This window comes from Raphanus sativus, chromosome 7, assembly GCF_000801105.2.
Source record: "Raphanus sativus cultivar WK10039 chromosome 7, ASM80110v3, whole genome shotgun sequence".
In the NCBI taxonomy this organism is placed as follows: domain Eukaryota; kingdom Viridiplantae; phylum Streptophyta; class Magnoliopsida; order Brassicales; family Brassicaceae; genus Raphanus; species Raphanus sativus.
Window position 1 is genome coordinate 8448284 of NC_079517.1, and position 24217 is coordinate 8472500.

Sequence of the window (24217 nt, forward strand, 5' to 3'; positions counted from 1 at the left end):
TGAGATGGTAAGAAGGGAGTATATATAGGGGCACATTTGACACTTGAGTCGTACGTTGGTCGTAATTGTACGACCAATTTGGGGCTAATGGTCAACTTAGTCGTACATGGGTCGTAAATGTACGACTACTTTAGGACTACCGGGTAATGTAGTCGTACATGAGTCGTACTTACGGCTAATTAGCTTCGTTATACCCTAAACCCGAAACCCCAAACCCTCAAACATCATAGTGTCGTAAAGTGGTCGTACTTAAGCCCTAAAACCTAAACCCTAAACACTAAACCCTAAACCCTAAACTGATAGATAAACATCATAAGTTTAATACTCTTTCATACTCCAAAAATCATATATATATAATTATCATAACATTACAATATAAAGTTAAATACAAACGTTCTAACATAATGGAAAAAAAAATGTTCTAACATAATGGAACTTGACACTCGTCATCAGAAACATCATCCGCTTCATCATTTTCTTCAAATTCATCTTCATTTGCTTCATTCGTTGCATCGTCTGGAAGTTCTTCGTATCCCGGATTATGCGGATCAATAAGTAAGATATCATCTTCTACTTGTTCGGGTACTTCAACTTCATTTACTGCATCTTCTTGTAATGGTGGTGGGTCATCATTCACAACTCTGCCCCGAGGTGTAACTTTTATAGCGGCTAACCAAGATATTCCAGATTGTCTGATCTTCGGGTATGGAACAAAACAAACCTGATCTGCTTGAGAAGCCAATATGTAGGGTTCAAATTTGTTGTACCTCCGTGAAGCATTTATATCAACAACACCAAACTTGCTATATCGAACACCTCTATTGACTGTGGGGTCAAACCAATCACATTTGAAGAGCACGCATTTCAGCTTCACTACACCGGGGAACTCCACTTCGATGATCTCTTTTAAGATTCCATAGAAATCTGTTTCACCTTTCACACATACTCCATAGTTCATTGTTGCTCGTCGACTTCCATATTCGTAAGTGTGAAAAGTGTATCCTCTTGTGAAATACATAGATGCAATGGTGACCTTACCGACCGGACCTTGTATCAATTCGTGAAACCATTGAGGATAAAATTGATCATCATAATCAACCTGGAACATCAATATTTATTTGTATAAAGACTTAACCAATCATATAATTAATTTTCATGTTAATTAATTAGATACACGACGTACCTGCGTTTTTAACCATTTCACAAAGTGTTGGTCTTTCCTTTTGTTGAGATCAGCAGTTGATATTCCTGGTATAGCTTCTTCGACTTGGGCAACAAAATCGCTGTTTTAAAAGAAAATTATCATTAAGTGTTATATATGTGTGGTAAAATTTAACAGAAATAATAATTTCAATTACCTTTCAAATGATTCAATCTCCTCGCAGTTAAGAAGTATATATGTGTGGGCACTATGTGCGTCTTCAGAACTTGACCACCAAACTTCTTTTAGTTTTCCACCAAGCCGTCCAATCTGAGTAAATATGTCTGGAACATCTTCAACAATATATGTCGGCATAACACCACCATCATCATATCTGCTCGTATTCTTTTTTTTGGTCCGGACTTGTGACGCAAAGTAGTAGGACGTAAAGTGAGATGTTTCCTCATTCAAACTCCCAGCAACTATTGAACCTTCCACCCTTGCCAGATTTTTTGCTTTGCCTTTCAAATATTTCATAGCTCGTTCGTAAGGATACATCCATCCATTATGAACAGGTCCACGTAGCATTGCCTCATACGGAAGGTGGATAACCAGATGTTCCATGACGTCAAAAAAGGACGGAGGAAAAATTTTCTTCAAATTACACATCAAGATCCGGATATTCGCATCAAGTTGTGTGATGACGTCTACAATTAAGGTGCGTGCACTAAGATCTCTGAAAAAAGCTCCGATGCCTACACATAATTTACAATCATAAGTTTTTTCCAACAAGAAGAAATAATAACATTAATTATTTGTTACCTGCAAGTGCTTCGTGAACCTCTTTTGGAACCAACTCCGAAAGTGCAAATGGCAGAAGTCGTTGCATAAAAACATGACAGTCATGACTCTTCATTCCTGAAAACTTTTGTCCCTGATGATCAACACATCTTGATAGATTTGAAACATATCCATCAGAAAACTTCACATTTGACGCCACCCACTTGAACAACGCAGCTTTTGCTTGTGCTGACAATCTGAAAATGGGAACTGGAATTCTCCCATCGTTCATAATATGCAGTTCAATCCGAGAACATAATGCAGGTAAATCCAACCTTGAGTTCTTGTTATCTTTTGTCTTCCCAGGGACGTTCAACAACGTATTCATGATGTTGTCAAAGAAGTTCTTCTCTATATGCATCACGTCCAGATTGTGGCGCAGCAGCAGATCTTTCCAATATGGAAGTTCCCAAAATATACTCTTCTTGTGCCAATTATGCTGAGTCCCGTAACCATTAGGCATATTCGGAGGATTATGCCAATTACCGCCTTTGACAACTGTGCTTTGTCCACCATAGTAATCAATATCCTTCTCGATTTCCTCTCCAGATAAATATGGTGGAGCGGTGTCCCTTACTATCCTTTTTGACCGAAAGTGTTTCTTGTTCCTTCGGTACGGATGGTTAATGGAAAGAAATCTCCGATGACAATCAAACCAGGACGTCTTCCTACCATGCTTCAACTGAAATGCGTCTGTGCTTCCCATACAATATGGACAAGATAGCCTCCCATGCGTCGTCCAGCCCGACAACATCCCATATGCAGGAAAATCACTAATAGTCCACAGTAGAACTGCTCGCATTGTAAAGTTTGTTCTCGTTGAACAATCATATGTCTGCACGCATGTTGACCACAATTCCTTCAATTTTTCAATCAAAGGTTGTAGAAAAACATCAAGGGATCTTTTGGGATGTTTGGGTCCAGGTATCAATATACTCATGAAAAGCAATTCTTTTTCCATACACATCTCTGGTGGAAGGTTGTATGGCGTCAAGAAGACTGGCCAGAGAGAGTATTGTCTTCCAGACATTCCAAATGGACTAAAGCCATCTGTGCAGAGCCCAAGATAAACGTTGCGGGGGTTGCTTGCAAAATCAGGATAGACATTATTCAAATGTTTCCACGCTTTGGCATCAGAGGGATGATTGATCTCTCCTTCCTTCTGATCATGTTCTGCATGCCATCTCATCGACGCTGCCGTCTTTTCAGATTGATATAATCTCTTGAGTCTATCCTTGATTGGTAAGTACCACATCCGCTGGTACGGCACCCTATTTCGTCCACGTCCTTGCGGTTTATATCTTGGCTTCTTGCAAAATTTACACTCTAACAATTCTGCATCTTTTCCCCAGTATATCATACAGTTGTCTATACACACATCAATCATCTCCGAAGGTAAGCCAAGACTATGAACAAGTTTCTGAATCTCATAATAAGATTCAGCACACAAGTTATCTTCAGGCAAATACTCTTTAAACAACTCAGCCCATGCATCCATACAAACTTCAGGTAAGTTATGATCAGTTTTGATATTCATCATCCTAGCTGCCAAAGATAATTTAGAAAGACCTTCTCTACAACCTTCATAGATTGGCTCATTTGCTGCTGCTAGCATTTCATAAAATCTTTTTGCATCTAAATTAGGCCCTTCTACATTTTCAACCTCCTCTATTACTGATGTTGTTTCACGAAATGCATCAGTAACCATATCATGCATTCTATCATGATCTAACATATGATTTTCTTGAATAACACTTTCAGAAGGCAAATGTGGTTCATCTCTGTTACGAACATTTTCAACATGATTACTACCACTAGCTTCATTCCTATTATCACCCTCTCCATGGTTAAACCAAATATAGTAATGTGGAGTAAATCCTCTATTTACTATATGTTTCCAAACGGTTTCACTAGCAGCAAACTTCGTGTTTTTGCATTTACGACATGGACAGAACATTTTACCCGTTTCCTTTGTGAGAGGCGTCTGTCCGGCCTGGTACATGAATATCTCTGCTCCGTTCAGAAATTCGTCTGTTACTTTTCCTGTTGAATCTTTATGCGCATACATCCAACTCCGAAGCGCATAAATATTTTCGGACATTTTTTTAACTATTTTCCGTTTTTTTTTTCTCTTTTTTTTTTGTGCATCTTAAGAATGAGGGAGAAGATCATATTTATAGAGAAATTTCGATTTTGGTACGTACAATGTTACAACTAATTTACGTTTAAATTATAACTTAACTACCAAAGTGCAACTTTGTTCTCGTAAATCAGTTGTTAATTAGATGTAAACAACTATTGATGTACCTAAGTCGTAATATTACAACTAATTTATGACTCCTTTAGTCGTTAATTAGATGTAAAACATTTAGATGTAAGTTAGTCGTAATTGTACATCTAATTTACGACTACATAAAATTTTAGTCGTAAATTAGATGTAACTTTACGAATAAAGTACGACTCGGATATTTAGTTGTAACTTTACGTCGACATTACGACTAATGTTGACTTCGTCGTAATTTAGTCGTAAAGCAGTCAGCAATTTACGACCACCTTTTTGTAGTCGTAAAGTTTGGTCGTTAGGCATGCGTTTTCTTGTAGTGCTACTTTAATAGTTCTCCCAAAAATGCATGACTGATAAAAGTTGTAATAAAACCTGTAAGCACAAGTTTTCAACTTTCATCTTCTATTAGACACAACTTGTTTTCAGTAATGTTTACTTATGTATCGATCTCAGTCTCTGGTTCTAGCAATCTGCACAAAGAGATGCGAACATGTCAAAGAGTAGAGAACTAACGAAACTAATTTCAGGTTTATCAAACACAAGAAAAAGCAGTTAATGGGACGTTGTTGACATGTTGTCTGAAGTTAGCCCGTTTACATTAACCTCTTTTTAATTCTAGTCGTGTATTTAAATTTCTCTCTGGTTTAGTGTTGATTCGTAGCTGACCAATGAGTCAACATGACCATGAGGAAGGGCTGGAAGTTACAACAACTATCTAGCAACAACCAGGAAGAAACACTTATAGAAACGTATAAGAATATTTTTTTAAAAAGAAAATTAGGGAAAGTAAAAAAACTGCAGCTATATATATTTAGAATCTACAAGACTCAGTTGCAATCACTAAAATAGAAGAGTAACAAAGCAAGAAAGAAAACACAAAAAAATTAGCAAAAAAAGAAAAAGAAAGAAACCACAACGCCATACAAAATTTTTTCTTTGAGGTTTGTGTACTTCATGATTAATGCATATATTTGCCAATATTTAATCTCTTTGTTATGATTAATGTATAAATTTTTTTTTTCATGTCCTCAATCTCTATGGTTACTTCATGTTCTTCTTATTATTTGCTTCGGTTTTCTTCTAAAATCATATATATCATTTCTATATTTCTCTCATATTTTAAAAGTATTTTTAATGGATATCTTTTGTTGATTAAGCAAAAAGCAGACCCTGAGAAGATGTCTTCACCGCAAAACGGCTCAACTTCATCATCCTCCACTCAGTCTTCCCTCCCCGCCGCCGCCTCCAACGGAGCAAACAACCCTAACCGTGAAGAGCCAGCGATGATGTCGACCCAACAACCCAACTCCGTTGCTGTTCCGTTGAACCACCATCACCACGACCCAAATGCTGAAGTGGTAGCGTTGCGTCCAAGGACGTTCTTAGAGACGGGCGTATGTGAATTGTGCGGCGAAGCATTTACAAGAGAACAGATTCGAGGTTTCACAGGATTGAACACCAGAACCAGATAGGAGGCAAAAGTCAGGAGAAGTGAAAATGCGAGTAATGCTATAAGTGTTACGATGTTCAGTCTGTCTGCAAAAAGCTATCTCATAAGACTTATGATACCATCTTTTCTATTTAAACTAATGTGCCGTCTTTCTTGGTTTCTTTCAATAATATTTGTACGGTCTTTCTCGATATGACTGTCGTACCATCTTTTCTATATAGACTAATGTTTCCGCCTTTCTTGGTTTCTTTCAATAATAGTTGTTTTCTTTTGATAATTTCCGCTTTTAGTGATGTTTTTCATTATTACTGATCATATCAAACGAGAATACATTAATCGCTTCCTTCTCATCAATACTTTGCTCTCCTTTTTATTTTGTATTTAATTTTAACCTTTTGCATGATTATAACTTCTTCGTCGATCTGAGAGGAAGCATATTGGAGAGTGTTGTGTAAGATCTTCATCTTCATTTCGGTTTGCTCGATCTTTCTCTCACATGAGAATATATCTCTGCTCGGCTCGCTATCTTGTATTTGATTAGTCAATGTAAATATTATTTCTAATTCACATTGGATGATGGGACTCTCAAACTCACTGTTCTTTGAGGAAGCTGCAAAACCTTTTTCAATAGTGAGATTTGTCTACTAGAGGCAAGATCAAAATCTTGTTTAATAAATATGGTGGAATATTGAAGGCGAGAAACATTTACAAAATCTTCATGCTAACATGTGAGTGACGTTTCAACGGTTATTCAGCGTTTAAGTTAGATTAAGAGACCAAGTCATTGGTCGGAGAACCAAATATCATGGAGACAAAAGAATATGTTATTCATCAGGGACAGGGCATATGTTACGTATAAGGACGTTCTAGAGACAGGCATATGTTAATTGTGCAGCCAACCATTTACATAACAGAGTCGAGATCTTCACACGAGAGAATACCACAATCCATTTATGACAATTGGGAAATAAGAAAGAAATCTAAAAAAAAAATTAAGCTGAATAGTAAGAAAACTGAAAATTCTCTGTTAGAAATTTAGAGTAAATTTAAAAGTTTTAGTAAATTCTCTGGTTCAGTCGGGGGCTCAGTCGGTGGTTCAGTCGGGGGATCAGTCGGTGGTTCAGTCGGGGAATCAGTCGGTGGTTCAGCAGGGAGATCAGTTGGGGGTTCAGTCGGGGGTTCAGTCGGGGAATCAGTCGGGGGTTCAGACGGTGGTTCAGTCGGGAATTCAATCGGATCGAACATGGGTGGCAGTGGCGCAACAAAAAAAACAAAGTTTGAAGAAATATGATCTAGAGATATCGACATCGGATGGGAAGAAATCGGTGATGGTTCCGGCGGAAATCACTGAGAAATCCAATCCACTCTGGGGGGACTTCGTGATTGCAAGGTTTCTGGAAACAGCACCTCATATTGCGAAGGTCCATATGATAATAAACAAGATCTGGTTGTTTGGAGAAAAATCACAAAAGATGGAAGTTTATGTGATTGATGAGAAAACGATGAGGATAAGAATAGTGAATGAGAAGATAAGAGAGAAGGTTGTGAGAAGGGGGATGTGGAATATAGCAGGAGTTCCGATGGTGGTATCAAAATGGTCTCCTGAAGTTGATGATGAGGATGCAAATCTGATTCCGTTATGGGTTCACCTCACAAATGTTCCCATGAGCATGTATTCTTGGGAGGGCTTAAGTTTCATGACAAGTGCAGTGGGAGCTCCGGATCACCTTCATCCAGACACAATTGCTTGCTCAAATTTTGATATAGCAAAGGTGTTTGTTAAGGCAGATCTCTCTAAAGAGCCTCCAAAGCAGATTGATTTCACTATCAAAGGAGAAGTAGTCACGATTCACTACACATATCCATGGCTTCCTCCAAGATGTGTAAAGTGTGATCGCTGGGGACATTATGAGACTTTTTGTAAAGGAAGAAATAAGGGAGCTTCTGAGGATACTAAAATTGATGAGGTAAAGAGTGATGAGTTTGTTGAGGTAAATAAGCAGACTGAAGAGATGGGGAAAACAGAGATCAAGGAGGGAGCAGGAAAGAGTAATGAGTTGGAAGGTGAAGATACGAGAAAGGAAGAAGACGGAAGTGATGAGAAGAATATGGGAAGTGATGATAAGAAGATAGGGGAATGGAAAAAAATTTCGGGTGAGAAAATGGGAAGAAGTAGAATAGTGCAACGCCTGCAATATGGCCAAGTAACTATTACTACTCCTTCTCGTTTTAATGCATTGAGAAACACGGATGAGAAGGGTGAGGAGTTGAATAAAGAAGATAAGGAAGTGTTGGATGTAGAAGATAATGAGGAGTTGGATGAAGAGGAGAGAGAAGAAGTACAAAGTGAGAAGGATGAAGATATTTATCAGAGCTTGGCAGAAGAAAGTATTGAAGATATAAGGAAGGGTAGAGCAAGACAAATTCTGCCAAGGCTATCAAAAACCAATCATCGAGTGGTAAATCCTGAAACCTTAAATCCTGCAAAGGATATGAAAAGGGGTTCCAGGAAGAATCATTCATGACGGGGTTTTTTTGGAATATAAGGGGCTTCAATAAGCCTGTCAAACATAGAGTAGTGAGAAACTGGGTGAGAGATCATTCCTTCTTGTTTGGCTGCCTTATTGAAACCAGAGTAAAGGAGAAAAAAGCTGAGAAGATTGTAGAGGAAGTTTTTAATGGTTGGAGTTTTATGGGGAATTATGAATATAACAGATTAGGAAGATTGTGGGTGGTTTGGAGACCTGAAGTACGGTTGACTCCTGTATACAAGAGTGCACAAGTCATTACATGTTCGATCTTATTGCCAGGAGAAAAAGAGGAGTTCTTCATTTCTTTCATTTATGCGCATAATACTATGGTGGAGAGGAAAGAGTTGTGGGAAGAGCTGAGTAGTCATGGGGAGGCACCAAGTTTTAAAAATAAAAAATGGATGTTGATGGGGGATTATAATGAGATTCTTAATGGAGAGGAACATTCGGGTTTTGAAGACGCACCGAGGGTGCCTATGGGGATGAGAGATTTTCAAGATGTAGTGGAGCAGTGCAGATTGACTGATTTGGGATATCAGGGGCCGATGCATACCTGGTGTAATAAAAGAGTGGATGGGTTGATTTGTAAGAAGCTTGACAGGGTTCTCATTAATGAAGAATGGCTCATGACTAGAGATGCTTATTGTGTTTTTGAATCGGGAGGATGCTCAGATCACTTAAGGTGCCGAATCCATTTTAAAAATGAGGAGAGCAGGAAACGGAAGCCTTTTAAGTTCACTAATGTCATTGCGAAAATGCCAGAGTTCATTTCTCTAATAGAAGATGCTTGGAAAGATTATGAAGCTCTCTATCTTTCTACTTCTGCTATGTTCATGCTTACCAAGCGTTTGAAAGCCCTCAAACAGCCTATTAGGGAGTTGAGCAAAATCAAATTAGGCAATCTATCAAAGCAGACAAGAGAAGCTTATCAAGATCTTTGCTCAAAACAACAGGAGACTATGGTAAACCCAACGGAAGAGAAGATTAGTGCTGAAAATGCTGCGTGGTCAAAGTGGCAGAGACTTGCTTTATTGGAGGAGGAGGTTTTAAAGCAAAGATCGAAGCTACATTGGCTTGATGTTGGAGATGGTAATAACAAGTTTTTCCACTGCTCAGCGAAGATTCGAGAGATTCGTAATGCTATTCATGAGATACAAAGAGAAGATGGATCAGTTGCTATCTCAGAGGAGGATATAAAAGCTGAGGCAGAGAGGTTTTTTGCAGAATTCATGAATTATAAACCTTTGGAGTATGAGGGTGCTTCGGTTGAGATGTTACAAGAGTTGCTGGGATTTCAGTGTAGTGAGATGGATTGCAGCAGTTTAGAAAGGGCAGTAACCAAAGAAGAAATAAAGGAAGTCTTGTTTCATATGCCGGGAAGCAAAGCTCCAGGGCCTGATGGCTTCACGACAGAATTCTTCAAAGAAGCTTGGAGTGTTATAGGTGAAGATGTCACAATAGCAATTCAATCTTTCTTTGACAAAGGATTTCTTCCAAAAGGCTTAAACTCAACGATACTAGCACTCATCCCAAAGAAGGTGGAAGCGAAGATGATGAAAGACTACAGGCCGATATCATGTTGTAATGTTCTCTATAAGGTAATCTCAAAGCTCATAGCGAATAGATTGAAAAAGATTTTACCTAAGTGCATTACCTTGAATCAGTCGGCATTCATAAGTGAAAGGTTGTTAATGGAGAATGTTTTGCTAGCAACGGAGATTGTTAAGGATTATCATAAGGAGGATATATCCCCTAGATGTGCTATGCAAATAGACATTTCTAAAGCATTTGATTCAGTTCAGTGGTCTTTCTTAATGAATGTGTTGAAAGCTTTGGGTCTGCCTAGTAGGTTCGTACACTGGATATACCTCTGCATATCTTCAGCTTCTTTTTCTGTACAAGTAAATTGTGAGCTCGCCGGATATTTCCAAAGTAAAAGGGGGCTTCGCCAAGGGTGTTCGTTATCCCCGTATCTCTTTGTGATCTGTATGAACGTGCTCTCTAAGATGTTGGATGAAGCGGTAGTGAAAGGAAGAATAGGCTACCACCCGAAATGCAAAAACATTGAGCTTACTCATTTATGTTTTGCTGATGATCTAATGATCTTTGCTGATGGTTCAAGACATTCTGTGGAGGGCATTCTCAAAGTATTTGAAGATTTTGATAAAATGAGTGGATTAAAGATCAGTAAGGAAAAGTCTGTTCTGTTTATGGCTGGTTCTGAGCAGAGAAATGAAGAAATTATGAGGCAGTTTCAGTTCGCGAATGGAAAGCTCCCTGTAAGATATCTTGGTCTTCCGCTTTTGACAAAACATATGACTGTCACTGATTTTCTTCCTTTGGTGGAGAAGATAAGGAAAAAGATTAGTACATGGACTGGAAGATTCCTCTCATTTGCAGGTAGATTACAATTAATCAACTCTGTAATAAGAAGTCTCACAAACTTCTGGATGGCAGCGTTTAGACTTCCCAGTGGATGTATCAAAGAGATTGAGAGGCTATGCTCTGCGTTTCTATGGTCTGGGCCAGATTTGAATAGCAAGAAAGCGAAAGTGTCGTGGGTGGATGTTTGTAAGACAAAGCAGGAAGGAGGCTTGGGTTTAAGACCACTGAAAGAAGTAAATACAGTTTGTGGCTTGAAACTTGTATGGAGAATTCTGTCTGCAAACTCACTCTGGGTTAGTTGGATAAAAGTTTATCTGATCAGGAAGGGTTCGATTTGGATGGTCAAGGAGAATACTCAAAAGGGTTCGTGGATGTGGAGGAAAATTCTAAAATGCAGAGATATAGCGAAGCTGTTCTATAAAGTGGATGTTCGAAATGGAGGTAAAACTTCTTTCTGGTTTGAATCTTGGAGCTCCCTGGGCATTCTGAAAGATATACTACGCGAAGGTAGCTATATAGATATGGGCATACCTATATATGCGACAGTAGAGGATTGTATGAAGCACAGAAGAAGATCACATCGAGTTTCTATCCTTAATAGAGTGGAGGTGGAGATTGAGAGGATTAAAGAGAACAGATCGCTTGAAGAAGATGTGTCGTTATGGAAAACAGAGAAGGGGAAATATAAGAAGAAGTTTTCCACAAAAGAAACTTGGATGTGTATACGAGAAAGACATTTGCAATGCTATTGGCACCAAGCAGTCTGGTTCAAACATGCCACTCCAAAGTTTTCCTTTATCACCTGGCTAGCTATGCGTGGGAGATTAGCTACGGGGGAGAGGATGCAATACTGGAATGGAAACACAGATGTGAGTTGTATTCTTTGCAGGAATCCTTTGGAGACCTTGAGCCATTTATTTTTTGAGTGTCCTTATTCGACACAAGTGTGGGATAATTTGATGAGAGGGATACTTAAAGATCAACACGCGGTTGGATGGGAGAACATCACTCGCCTGATTACGGGTTCCTCAGTATGGAGTAAAGTGAAGCTCTACATTGTGCGTTACATGTTTCAAGCATCTATTCACACTATCTGGAGAGAACGAAACAGGCGCAGACATGGTGAAGTGGCGGTCTCTGCAGAGGTTACAATAAGGAGACTAGAGAAGCATATGCGCAATCAATTTACGGTGATAAGAAGAAGAGGAGACACAGATTATGAGAGGGGGATGGAGGAATGGTTTAGTAGAGAAACATGAGGAGTTTTTTTTTTCTTTTGTTTTGACTTTTTAAGAAGATTTCTCTTATTAAACAAAGGATACACTTAGTTGTAACAAAGGTCTTTTTTCTTTGAATAAAATTTAACATTCTATTCAAAAAAAAAAAAGTTTTAGGGATTACAATGTTAAAATTTGGAGTATTTGGTAGATATAATAATAAGATGTAACCTACTTTAATAAATTCCCCCAGAATGCATGACCGTCAAAAGTCGTAATAACCCTGTAAGCAAAAGTCGTACTTTCATCTTCGATTAGATACAACTCGTTTCCAGTAATGTTTGTTTACTTATGTATCGATTTCACTCTCTGGTTCTAACAATCTGCACAAAGAGATGCAAACATGTCAAAGAGAAGAGAACTAACGAAACTCATTTCAGGTTTATCGAACACACATAAAAGAAGTTAATGGGACGATGTTGATATGTTGTCCTAAACATTCATTTTCGTAACGATATTTACCATTTAGCAAAAAAAAGAAGTAGCTGACCAATGAGTCAATATGACCACGAGGAATGGCAAGAAGCTACAACAACTAGCTAGCAACAACCATGGAAGATTAACAGTTATAGAAACATATAAGAATATTATTTTAAAAGAATTTTTTTTTTTTTTTTTTAAAAAGAAAAAAATTAGGGAAAGTAAATAAACTGCAGCTATATATATTGAGAAAAGAATTAACGAAACACATTTTAGGTTTATCAAAAACACCATTTGCAGTTAATGGGTCGTTGTTGACATTTTTTTTTTTTGATGAAATTTCAAATTTATTCATCCGTAGAGGGAAGAGACATTTACAAAAGAATTGATAAAACTACTATGCCTAAATTATGCTGAATAAAATAAAAGAAAGAGCTGTCGAGCTACATAGTGTGTAAGAACCACTACAAGAAAACATGTCTACTGCAAGGGAAAAAAGCATCGCAATTCCATTGCAAATCGCAATTTGCAACGAATTTACAAGGAAAATCGTTTCCTTGCAAATCCTTAGTCGCAAATAAAAAACGCTTGCAATTCTCTCGTAAATTTGCAACGGAATAATTTCCATCGCAAATTTGCAAGAAAATAATTTTCGTTGCAAATTTGCGAGAGTCGGATATTCCCTCGCAAAATTGCATTAGATTTGCAATAAAAAGTTTCCCTCGCAAATTCTTTTAAAAATATTAAAAAAAAATTAACAAAAATACAAAATAAAAAATGTAAATAAATATATATAACGAAATATATATACATACAGATACATATTTAAATACATGAATATATTAAAAGCCTAAAAAAATATAATAAGCTAAAAAATTATAATAAGCTTGTTTAGTTAAATAAACCGGTTTAACTAAACCTAATTAAGCTAACCTAACTAAACTTAACCAAACCTAATTCTAAAAAAAAATTAACACTAGAAAATAAATCAGCCGACTCCTTGCCTCCTCCGCCGCACCACCACCAGAGCCGAACCACAACCACAGCCGCACCACCACCGGCCCTGTCTCCTTAACCATCAAGCTTCTTCTCAATCCTTCATCTCCCTTCACAAAAACAAAAAAAAATATTAGATATAAACAGAGGGAGAGACAGAGAGATAGAGAAAGAGAGAGGACTAACCATGGAAGTGTGGCTCCGGCCTCATCGTGCCTTGCTTCCTCCAACCTGAAAACAAACAAATTCAGTTCAAAACAGAGAGACAGAGACAGAAGGACAGAGGGACAGAGAGAGAGAGATAGAGAAAGGTCGAACCATGGTGGTGTGGGGCGTGAGATAAAGTAGATCCGGCTGTGTGTGAGAGAGAGGAGGCTGGCGACAAGGAGAGATGTCATGGCGGCAGAGAGGAGAGGCGGGAGAGAGAGTCCGGCTAGAAGACACAAGGTCGGCGAGGAGAGAGAGCCCGAGAGAGGAGAGATGGTGGGAGAAAAAAATCCCTTTTTTTTTTCTTGACGGCTCCAACAAATGAAAAGAATTAGGTTTGTGTCTTTATATACTAACCCTAGTTCTAGAAACTCGTTTGTCATATTCTTTTTCTTTTATGGAGGGGAAAATAGTTTTGCAAGGAAAGTGCAAGAGATCCAATTGCAAATTGCGAGGAAGTCATTGCAATTTCCTTGCAAAATTTTGGTTAAAGTGTTTTAGAGTTTTGTTATGTTTTGTATATACTAATATGGTTCTTGATATTTGTTTTTTGAAAAATAATTTACATGAATATGTTTAACAAAGTACAGTAATTTAGTTAACATGTATTGAATATATAAATATAAATTTTGTATTTTGTATTAAGTAATTAGTTCAAGTGTCGAGAATTGAATTTATAACTAAAATGTTGTATTTTCAAAAATATTTAACAATGTACATTTTAAACACTAAATATTTTAACAAAATATGTTATACGAAACCAAAGTCTTTAACAAAACCCTAAAACCTTCAAGTGGAAAAACATGATTTTGCAAAGAAATTGCAAGGGATTCCTCGCAATTCTCTTGCAAATTTGCAAGGTAATAAAAAACCCTCGCAAATTTGCAAGGGAATTGCGAGAGATCCCTTGCAATTCCCTTGCAAATTGTGACGGAAATGAATCGCTTGCAAATTTGCAAGACAATTGCGAGAGAGTCATTGCAATTTCCTTGCAAAATTTTAATAAAAGTGTTTTAGGGTTTCGTTTAGGGTTTTATTAGTTTTGTATACACTAATGTGTTTCTTGATATTTCTTTTTCGAAAAATTATTTACATGAATATGTTTAAGAAAGTTATAGTAATTTAGTTAACATGTATTGAATATATAAATTATAAAGTTTGTATTTTGTATTAAGTAATTAGTTCAAGTGTCGAGAATTGAATTTATAACTAAAAATCTGTATTTTCAAAAATATTGATCGACATACATTTTAAACACTAAATATTTTAACTAAATGTGTTATATGACACCAAATCTTTAACAAAACCCTAAAACCGTTCAAGTGGAGAAAACATGTTTTTGCAAGGAAATTGCAAGGGATTCCTCGCAATTCTCTTGCAAATTTGCAAGGTAACCAAAAATCCTCGCAAATTTGCAAGGAAATTGCGAGAGTTCCCTTGCAACTCCCTTGCAAATTGTGACGGAAATCAATCCCTTGCAAATTTGCAAGACAATTGCGAGGGAGTCATTGCAATTTTCTTACAATTGCCTTGCAAATTAATAATTCAATGTGTTTTAGGGTTTCATTTGTGCTTTTGATACATTTTCGGTGGAGTAATATTTTTCTTTATATTTAGTTTCAGAAAAATTATTTAATGTAAAATATATTTTTTAAAAAAAACTCGTAATTTAAGTGATGTATATTAAATGTATAAGTTATATAGTTTTGATGTTTAATATTCATAATTCTAAATCAAGTGTCGGGAATTGAGTATATAACCGTTAATTGGTGTATTTTCAAAAATATTTATAGATGTATACATTAAACATTAAATATTTTAATTAAATGTGTTATATGACACCAAATTTTTTAACAAAATCTCAAGCCGTTTAAGTGGTGAAACATGGTTTTGCAAGCAAATTGCAATGGATTCCTTGCAATTCCCTTGCAAATTTGCATGGTTTTCAAAAACTCTCGCAAATTTGCAAGAGAATTGCGAGAGGTCCCTTGCAATTTTCTTGCAAATTCATAACTCAATGTATTTTAGGGTTTCGTTTGTGGTTTTGTTACGTTTTCAGTGGAGTAATATGTTTCTTTATATTTAATTTAGAAAAGTTATTTAACGTAAAAATATATTTTTAAAAAGTTCTGTTAATTTAATTGATGTATATTGAATGTTTAAGTTATATATTTTTGATGTTAGTATTTTGTAATACTAATTCAAGTGTCGGAAATTGAGTTTATAGATGTTAATTAATGAAATTTTCAAAAATAGACATCTACATACTTTTTAAATATTAAATATTTTAAGTAAACGTGTTATAAGACACCAAAGTCATTAGCAAAATTCCAAACCGTTCAAGTGTAGAAAACATGATTTTGAAAAAAAAATTGCAAGGAATACAAAACCCTCGCAATTCTGTTGCAAATTTGCAAGGAATACAAAACCGTCGCAAAGTTTGCAAGAGAATTGCGACGAAACTAGTTTTCTCGTAAATTTGCGTTTGAATTGCGAGGAAACTGTATTTTTTCTCGCGAATTCCTCGCAAATTTGCGAGTGAATTTTTTTCCTCGCAAATTTGCAACGAATTTGCGAGGATTATATATTTCCTTGCAGTTCCGTTGCAAATCCCTTGCAAATTTGCAAGGGAAATTTTTCCTCGCAAATTTTCCTTGCAAATCAATTGTTTTCTTGTAACCATCTTTGAAGTAATCCCGTGTATTTATGCCCAGTCTTATACTTGAGTGATGATATGCGGTTCCTCATTGATTTATCTATCAATGTGCGCATTGCATCAGTAGATATCCATCCAGTGTGGTGTCTTCGCGCGTTTCGCTCTCTCCAAATATGATAGATTGTCGCCTGAAATAACATTTTGAGGAGGATAGTATCCATCGCACCAGCTCTCATCTCCTGTAGGTGCTCAAGAGTCAACTGCCAATCAGGGTCCGTATGAGATTCAGAAATACGAGCTGCCATGCTATGCCATATTGTGAATGAATATGGGCAAGCAAAGAACAAATGATCCCTTGTCTCATTGATCTCTCCACAAAGTGTACAGCACTGCGTCATCCCCCAAGTCCGCATCCTATCACCTGTTGATAGCCTATTCTTGACCGCTAGCCAGGTAATGAACGAGAATCGCGGGACCCCCTGTGCAAACCAAACCACCTTGCTCCATCCCACTGTTTCCTTCTTCAGTCTAATTTGATCCCATGTTTTAGCACTCGAGAAACTTTCTCTATAATCATCATCTCCATGCTTCCATAGAACTACATCTCGTCCCAGTTGAGGAGTAGGGACCGGCTGTGCAACAACAGTCTCATAGCGTTGTTGACATTTTGTTTGCGCATTTACATTTATCCTCTTTTCGATTTTATTTTAATTTCTATCCGGTTTAGTTTTGATTAATAGCCGAACATGAATGAGCCAATGACCATGAGGAAGGGGCTAGAAGCTTTTTACCAAAAAGGGCTAGAAGCTACAACAACCAGCTAGCAACAACCATGGAAGATTTGTTATTATTGATGAGATAAAATAATCATAAATGTCATAACTCAAATTTCTCTCCGGTTTAGTTTTGATTAGTAGCTGACCGATGAGTCAATGGCCATGAGGAAGGACTAAAAGCTACAACAACTAGCTAGCAACAACTAGGAACGTTATAGAGTAGAATTAAAACTGAAGCTACATATATTGAGAAACTACAAGACTCGGTTCCACTTATTAAAAGAGCAGAGCAACAAAGCAAGATAGAAAAACAAAGTCATACAAAACTTTTCTTTGAGGTATATGTATTTGCCAATATTTGGTCTCTTTGTTCTGGTTAATGTCTTGTAGTTATATATTTTCCATGTCCTCAATCTCTATGGTTACTTCATGTTCTTCTTATTAAATGCTTCGATTTCTTCTAGATCATATTTCATTTCTATATTCTCTTTCATTTTTAAAGTATTTTATTAATTGATCTTTGTTGTTTAAGCAAAAGAGCAGACCCTGAAAAGATGTCTTCATCGCACAACAACTCAACTTCATCATCCTCCTCCTCTCAGTCTTCCCTCCCCGCCGGCGCCGCCACCAACGGTGCAAACAACTTGAACCGTCAAGAGTACAGATTCATATGTGAAGTGTGCGGCAAAAAATTTATAGGTGAGAATAGTCGAAATCTTCACAGGATAGAACACAACCTTCCATATAAATTACCACCACGTCATCATCGATACCGAGGAGAGTGGAAATGCAAGTAATGCTATAAGCGTTATGATGTTCAATCTATCTGCAAAAGCTATCTCTAAGACTTGTTATACCATCTTTTCTATATAAACTATGTACCGTCTTTCTTGGTTTCTTTCAATAATATAATATACCGTCTTTCTTTGTTCCATTCAATAATATAATTTCGTTCGATGATTTTGTTCATATTATTGGTCAGTATCAAATGAGAATGCATTACAACTATGGTGTAACAAGTAATTCCAAGCCCAGAAACAAATAATTTTTCGAGTCCATAATCTAGAAAAATTGAACAGAACTAATAACTTTGTTCTGTTAAACTAAATTTACTAAACTTCATAAGATCTTAAACCAATATTTTATTATCTTTTATCTAGGACCCGTTCATCTGAGAAAACATGTTAATAAATATTATAAAATATTATTGTGTTGAAATGTAACTTATTTTATACAACAAATCAGACACTAAATCAGCTACATAATTAGTATTTATACTAAAAGGTTTATTTATAAAAAGATATTGAAAAACAAAAAGAAGTCTAAAAATAAAATTTAAGCTGGATAGTAAGAAAAAATGAACATTCTGTAAGAAATTTAGAGTAAATTTATAAGTTTTAGAGATTATAAATTGTATGGTTTAACTTTTGGAGTATTTGGTAGATATAATAGTAAGATGTAACCTACTTTAATAATTCTCCAACCGATAAAAAGCACATTCAATTACTGGGCCTTGTCAAATTACTGGGCCGATATCTGAGCCCATAAAAATAAGGAGATATAACAAATAAGTAAGCAATCCCTCTTCTTCTTCTAGGCTGCAGTGAAAACATAAAGAGGCGAAGGGGGTTCAATTAGGGTTTTGTGAATCGCAGCTTCTTCGGAAAAAAAAACCAGCGAAGAGATGAGCCGGAGTCTGGGGATACCGGTGAAGCTTCTTCACGAGTCGTCGGGTCATACAGTGACGGTGGAGCTGAAGAGCGGTGAGCTGTACAGAGGAAACCTTCTCGAGTGTGAGGATAACTGGAACTGCCAGCTCGAGAACATCACCTATACCGCCAAGGTAAATCTTCTTAACTTCGTAGACTTATTGTTTCTTTTGAGTTGCTGATGTAGATCCTGTGAAAATAAAAACCCTAGATTTGGCGATAAAATTGAAGTTTAGCGGATTAGGTTTAAGCCTCTTTGTGGGATTGTTGAGATTAGTTCTAGAATGCTGGTGAAATTGTTACCTAATGATTTAGCTTGAACATTGATCCATTAGTGATTTCTCAAAGAAGGTGTGGTCTTTTTGTTTATGCAGTTGGATCTTTTTGTTTGTCACATTCACCAGTTATGACTTATAAGTGCATCTCTACGTATGTAGAATCATGATTGATGACTCTAAGATAGACTTCTTACCTTCTTTAGAAGTCACGAATGGGCGTGAGTTTCTGATTCATAAGTTTCAAGATTGTACATGTTTTTCTAATTTTCGGGGCGCATTGGAACAGGATGGTAAGGTATCACAGCTTGAGCATGTCTTCATCCGAGGCAGCAAAGTCAGGTGCTTTATAAACTCTTGTTTTCTCCTAGTTATCTACTTTGTTGGAACATTCATTGCCAATTTAGCTGACTGATATAAGTGACGGTCTTGTGAAATTTTGACAGGTTTATAGTGATACCAGACATGCTGAAGAATGCTCCGATGTTCAAGCGAGTAAATGACAAAATCAAGGTATAATTCTTGAACACGAGATACTCCATCAAATCAATGTATGCTTCACAATCGTTGAAGATAACAATGTCTTGTCTATTTTGATTAATGCAGGGAAAGAGCTCAATAGGTCTAGGCAGAGGTAGACCTTCAATGCGAGGCAGAGTAAGTTATTCTCCCTCTCTCAAGTCCTTTCTGTTTGTGATTTACCTGTCAAGAAATAAATGTTTTGTAATTGAAGGCAACTGATTCAGTATTGGTCATGTTATCAATGCTCAGGGTACTGGGCGTGGGACAGGAGGTAGGGGAGGCGCACCACCTGTGAGGAGATAGATCTTCGGCTATGAGACAATTCTATTCAGCATCCAGGAGAAGCCAGCCATCTTCAGCTTGTCGTTTTATGCATCTTATGGTACTCATTAAACTCTCCTACAAGAAGAGAACCAGAGAGTGAAAGGAACTAGTTCTGTATTTTGTTGGGTTACTATTGAACACCATGCCAAGATTATATAATGTTTCAAGTCTTAGTGGATCATCTGATGATTGTTGTACCTTCCTTTTCTTACAATTTTATTGCTAAAGTTATTAATCGGACAAAATATGGTCAAGATCTACACAAATTTCCGGAGATAAAACAGTTACTTGTAAAACGAAGTAATCTGTAGTTCATGATTCGGGTCCATCACGACCGGAAGCACGTCCTGAGAAGCTAGGTGGCGTTGTTATCATCAGTCTTCTCGCTCCACCTTTTCTGGGTGTGTCTGTTCTTTTTGTTTGATACGTCTCCTCTGCACCATTTATACAAAATTAATCATAAACAAAAGAACCACTTGCAAAGAGTAAAACAAAACAAAGACACAGCTTGACTCACCGGCTGGTAAAGGTGTGACGAAGGAGCTCCCAGTAGAATACAAAAGCAGCAACGTTATTGATAAGCACAGACACGTTTTGGCAATATTACCACATCCTCTTCTATCCATCTCCTCTTTTTGTTTGATAGTAAAACTAACGAAAGAGTTTCTTATAAACAAAGTCTTCCACCTGATTTGAAACAAAAATAACGTCTTCCCAATGAGAACAAGCTGGTTCAAGTCAACGGGCAATGTGGTAGACGTTTAGTCATTGTCATCCGACCAATTTTTTATACTATCCACTCTAATGCTGCGACGTTACATTTTTAAATTTTTTGTATCTTGTCAAATTTGTAGTTTGATTGATACTTAAAAAATGATTTGCCAATATGAAAGAGTTACGAGAAAAATGAACAAGTCTTGTCTACTTGATCAATTAATGGAGGGAAAGAGCTCAATAGGTGTAGGCAGAGGTAGATCTGCTGCAGTGCGAGGCAGAGTAAGTTCTCCCTGCTCTTAAGTCCTTTCATTTTCTAATTTATAGCTGCGATTATAAGAAGCTGCCATCTTCATCTTGTCGTTTATGCATTTAGGGTACTACAGTAACTAAAATCTCCTACAAGCAAACAGCCAGAAGGGAGAGAAAGAGAGAGAGAAAAAAAGGGGACTATTTGTGTTTTTGGGTTTAGTTACTACGATGTTTGAAACGTTGTCATGTTTTTCCGACGTAATGGTTATGAATCATTATTTGGTTAGAAACCAGAAGAGGATGATCTGATGGTTTCAAACTTTCGATATAAAATTACTAAGAGCGATTTTATTACTTTAGCTACTACTCGAACAAAAGATGGTGAAGTAGTAGGAGATATAACACAATCAGTATAGGTAGTTGTAAAATGATGAAATCGGTATATCATGCTCTCGTCGACCGGATTTGACCACGACCTGAACGGCTTGGCCATACAGAATGATGACTCCTATAATCCCCTGAAAAGACAGGTAATCTTGTGAGAAATGATGAAATTGAAAAGTTTTGAATAGAGCTTCTAAATGGCTTTTGTGTTGATATTGAAAAATACAAGGACACAGCTTGACTCACTGATTCCTATAGCTGAAACGAACGAGATCTTAGGAGAAAAAAAAAAGGAAAATCGCATAAAAAAAACCCTGAAAGTGTCACTTACTCACACTTTAAACCTTGAAGTTTTTTCACTAACACTTTTAACTTCGAAAGTGACATTTGTGTCATAAAAAACCTTCAAACTAAAAAATTGACCTGTTTAAAAGGTAAAAATGGCGATGTGTCGGTTTTTTTTTCAAAAAATATTTATTTAATTCATAAAATAAATATAAATTAAAGAAATTTCAGAAAATTAAATAAAAAATTAAAAAATTAAATAAAATTCAGAAAATTAAATAAAATTCAAAAATAAATAAATAAAATTTCAGAAAATTAAATAAAAATTCAGAAATTAAATAAAATTCATAACATTAAATAGAATTTCAAAAATTAGTAAAAAATCATAAAAATAAAATAAAATTCAGAAAATTAAAAAAATAATCATAAAACTAACTAAATATCAGAAGTTAAATAAAGTTTCAAATAAATAAATAACTAATATTAAACCAAAAGACAGAAATTAAATAAAAATTCATGAATTTCACAAATAACAATGTTTTTAACAACCATTAAATTCACATTTTAATCGTTTAAAAGTGAGTGTAATACAAGAATTATGCTATTTTCACTATTAAAATGCCAATTTGATGTTTGTTAAAAACATTGTTATTTGTGAAATTCATGAATTTTTATTTAATTTTATGATATTTTATTTAATTTATGTCTTTAGATTTAATATTAGTTATTTGTTTATTTGAAACTTTATTTAACTTCTGATATTTAGTTAGTTTTATGATTATTTTTTAATTTTCTGAATTTTCTGAATTTTATTTTTATGATTTTTACTAATTTTTGAGTTTTAATTAATTTTATTTAATTTTATGAATTTTTATTTAGTTTTCTGAATTTTATTTAATTTTATTAAATTTTCTGAATTTTTGTTTATTTTTTTGAATTTCTATTTAATTTTCTGAATTTTATTTAATTTTTTGAATTTTTATTTAATTTTCTGAATATTCATTTAATTTTATGAATTTATATTTAATTTTATATTTTTCTTTAATTTTTATTTATTTATGAATTAAATAAATATTTTTGAAAAAAAAATTGACAAATCACCTTTTTACCTGTTAAACAGGTCATCTTTTTAGGTTGGAGGTTTTTTATGACACAAATGTCACTTCGGAGGTTAAAAGTGTTAGTGAAAAAACTTCAAGGTTTAAAGTACGAGTATATGACACTTTTAGGGTTTTTTATGCGATTTTCCCGAAAAAAAAGTAGTAACAAGCACATACACATTTTGGCAATCCCACCACATCCTATTCGATCCATTTTCTCTCTTCCTTTTCTTTTTGTTTGGTAGTAAAACTAAGTATAGAAGCGTCTTTTATACCAGTCTTGCATCTGATTTCTTTTCATTTTTTTTTTTAAAACGTCTTCCGCCTCAGAACAAGTTATTTCAAGTCAACGGGCATTATAGTCGACGGTCATTTTAAAGTCATTTGCACGATGAATCATTTTATTCATATTGGAAAAAGTCATCATGGAAGAGACACTGAGGTCAACGATTAATCTGTAGTCATCATGGAAGAGAAACTGTAGATAGTTATCATGGAAGAGACACTGTAATTCAAAGTCATTTGCACGATGATCTTTTTTCTTTTTCATATTGGAAAAAGTCATCATGGACGAGTACATAAAAAAAAACATTTATCTAGTCGAATGCCGTGACGTTAGGGTACGATACAGAGTCCATATTATTATTCTCCAAGCAAAGAGAATGAAAAACATAATTTCGAAACCAACACTTGTGGCGCAACTTATGTTGCTGCTCTCTCTAACTCCTGAACCGTTGGTTTTTTAACTGAAGAAGAAAACCAGTTGGTTCAGTTCTATTCAGCATTCAGGAGAAGCAGTCATCTTCAGCTTGTCGTTTATGCATCTTATGGTACACATCTAAAATGTCATACAAGAAGACAACCAGAGAGAGAAAGGAAGTAGTTCTTTATTTTGTGGACTCATTATTGAAGACCATGCTAGATTATATAACGTTTCAAGTCTTAATGGGATCATCTGATGATTTTTTAAAAACTTTATTAAGAAAAAAATCACAAAGAGCGATTTTATTGCTAAGTTATTAATCGGACAATAGATGGTCAAAGATCAAAGGTAGAAAAACAAGTTGTAGGAGATAAAACATTCAGCATAATTGTAAATGATGCAATCGGTAGTTCATGGACCACGACCACGATCTGAACGGCTTCTGGATACCCAACCAGCCCTTGTCATTTCTATCATCATTCTTCTCGCTCCATCTTTTCTTGGTGCGCCTGTTCCTTTTGCTTGATACGCCTCCTCTTCACCATTTATATAAATTAATCATACATATAAAACCAATTGCAAAAAATGAAACAATTCGTATTCTCTTCATAAGATTCTTTGTAATGTTAGTCATAGACCATAGGCAAAGACAAAATCTTAATAACATAACTATACTACTCTTTAGCTTTGTCGACTAAATTGTACGAAAAAAGTGAAACAACAACGCAGTTTGACTCACCAGCTGGTAGAGCCGAGACGAAGGAGTTCTCAGGAGATGACAAAAGCAGCAACGTTATTGACAAGCAAATACACATTTTCGCAATATTACCACATCCTCTTCCATCCATCTTCTCTCTTCCTCGTTTTTTTTGTTTGATAGTAAAACTAATGAAAGAGTCTTCCTATAAACAAAGTCTTGCAAAAAAAAAAGAAGAAAATAACGTGTTACGTCTGAAGAACAAGTTATTTCAAGTCAACGGGGGCAA

The 24217-nt window shown here is 35.8% G+C and overlaps 3 protein-coding genes and 3 long non-coding RNA genes across 6 annotated transcripts; 2 read left to right on the top strand and 4 right to left on the bottom strand.

Annotated features, from left to right (window-relative positions):
* Positions 1-1129: 1129 nt before the first annotated feature.
* On the bottom strand, positions 1130-1782 carry LOC130497619 (uncharacterized). The gene is made up of 2 exons (XM_056990559.1): positions 1359-1782; positions 1130-1283 (listed from the first exon to the last, which is right to left on the bottom strand). Exons 1-2 carry the CDS (start codon positions 1763-1765, stop codon positions 1163-1165), a joined length of 528 nt encoding a protein of 175 aa, XP_056846539.1. The 5' UTR covers positions 1766-1782; the 3' UTR covers positions 1130-1162.
* A 4509-nt stretch (positions 1783-6291) lies between these two features.
* Positions 6292-11890, top strand: LOC130498001 (uncharacterized). Its single transcript, XM_056991324.1, has 6 exons — positions 6292-6345; positions 6792-8174; positions 8216-9010; positions 9107-9169; positions 9287-9680; positions 9747-11890. Exons 1-6 carry the CDS (start codon positions 6292-6294, stop codon positions 11888-11890), a joined length of 4833 nt encoding a protein of 1610 aa, XP_056847304.1.
* A 326-nt stretch (positions 11891-12216) lies between these two features.
* Positions 12217-13877, bottom strand: LOC130497468 (uncharacterized). Its single transcript, XR_008936464.1, has 4 exons — positions 13643-13877; positions 13511-13555; positions 12371-13434; positions 12217-12231 (listed from the first exon to the last, which is right to left on the bottom strand). It is a non-coding gene; the product is annotated as an uncharacterized LOC130497468 (long non-coding RNA).
* Positions 13878-18548: 4671 nt separating this feature from the next.
* LOC108814661 (small nuclear ribonucleoprotein SmD3b) lies at positions 18549-19974 on the top strand. The gene is made up of 5 exons (XM_018587273.2): positions 18549-18806; positions 19237-19289; positions 19394-19460; positions 19554-19604; positions 19719-19974. Exons 1-5 carry the CDS (start codon positions 18648-18650, stop codon positions 19770-19772), a joined length of 384 nt encoding a protein of 127 aa, XP_018442775.1. The 5' UTR covers positions 18549-18647; the 3' UTR covers positions 19773-19974.
* Positions 19975-21071: 1097 nt separating this feature from the next.
* Positions 21072-21436, bottom strand: LOC130497477 (uncharacterized). Its single transcript, XR_008936470.1, has 2 exons — positions 21390-21436; positions 21072-21277 (listed from the first exon to the last, which is right to left on the bottom strand). It is a non-coding gene; the product is annotated as an uncharacterized LOC130497477 (long non-coding RNA).
* A 2051-nt stretch (positions 21437-23487) lies between these two features.
* LOC108814662 (uncharacterized) lies at positions 23488-24217 on the bottom strand. Its single transcript, XR_001943682.2, has 2 exons — positions 23971-24217; positions 23488-23767 (listed from the first exon to the last, which is right to left on the bottom strand). It is a non-coding gene; the product is annotated as an uncharacterized LOC108814662 (long non-coding RNA).

What these genes read in the sequence shown, in the direction of transcription:
- LOC108814661 (XM_018587273.2), top strand. Translation starts at nt 18,648, where the DNA reads ATGAGCCGGAGTCTGGGGATACCGGTGAAGCTTCTTCACGAGTCGTCG. An exon ending in ATCCGAGGCAGCAAAGTCAG is followed by an intron (nt 19,290 to 19,393) that starts GTGCTTTATAAA and finishes AAATTTTGACAG; the next exon opens with GTTTATAGTGATACCAGACA. An exon ending in GAGTAAATGACAAAATCAAG is followed by an intron (nt 19,461 to 19,553) that starts GTATAATTCTTG and finishes TGATTAATGCAG; the next exon opens with GGAAAGAGCTCAATAGGTCT.
- LOC130497619 (XM_056990559.1), bottom strand. Translation starts at nt 1,765, where the DNA reads ATGGAACATCTGGTTATCCACCTTCCGTATGAGGCAATGCTACGTGGA. An exon ending in GAGATTGAATCATTTGAAAG is followed by an intron (nt 1,284 to 1,358) that starts GTAATTGAAATT and finishes CTTTTAAAACAG; the next exon opens with CGATTTTGTTGCCCAAGTCG.
- LOC130498001 (XM_056991324.1), top strand. Translation starts at nt 6,292, where the DNA reads ATGGGACTCTCAAACTCACTGTTCTTTGAGGAAGCTGCAAAACCTTTT. An exon ending in TCATTGCGAAAATGCCAGAG is followed by an intron (nt 9,011 to 9,106) that starts TTCATTTCTCTA and finishes TTGAAAGCCCTC; the next exon opens with AAACAGCCTATTAGGGAGTT. An exon ending in ATTCTTCAAAGAAGCTTGGA is followed by an intron (nt 9,681 to 9,746) that starts GTGTTATAGGTG and finishes TTCTTCCAAAAG; the next exon opens with GCTTAAACTCAACGATACTA.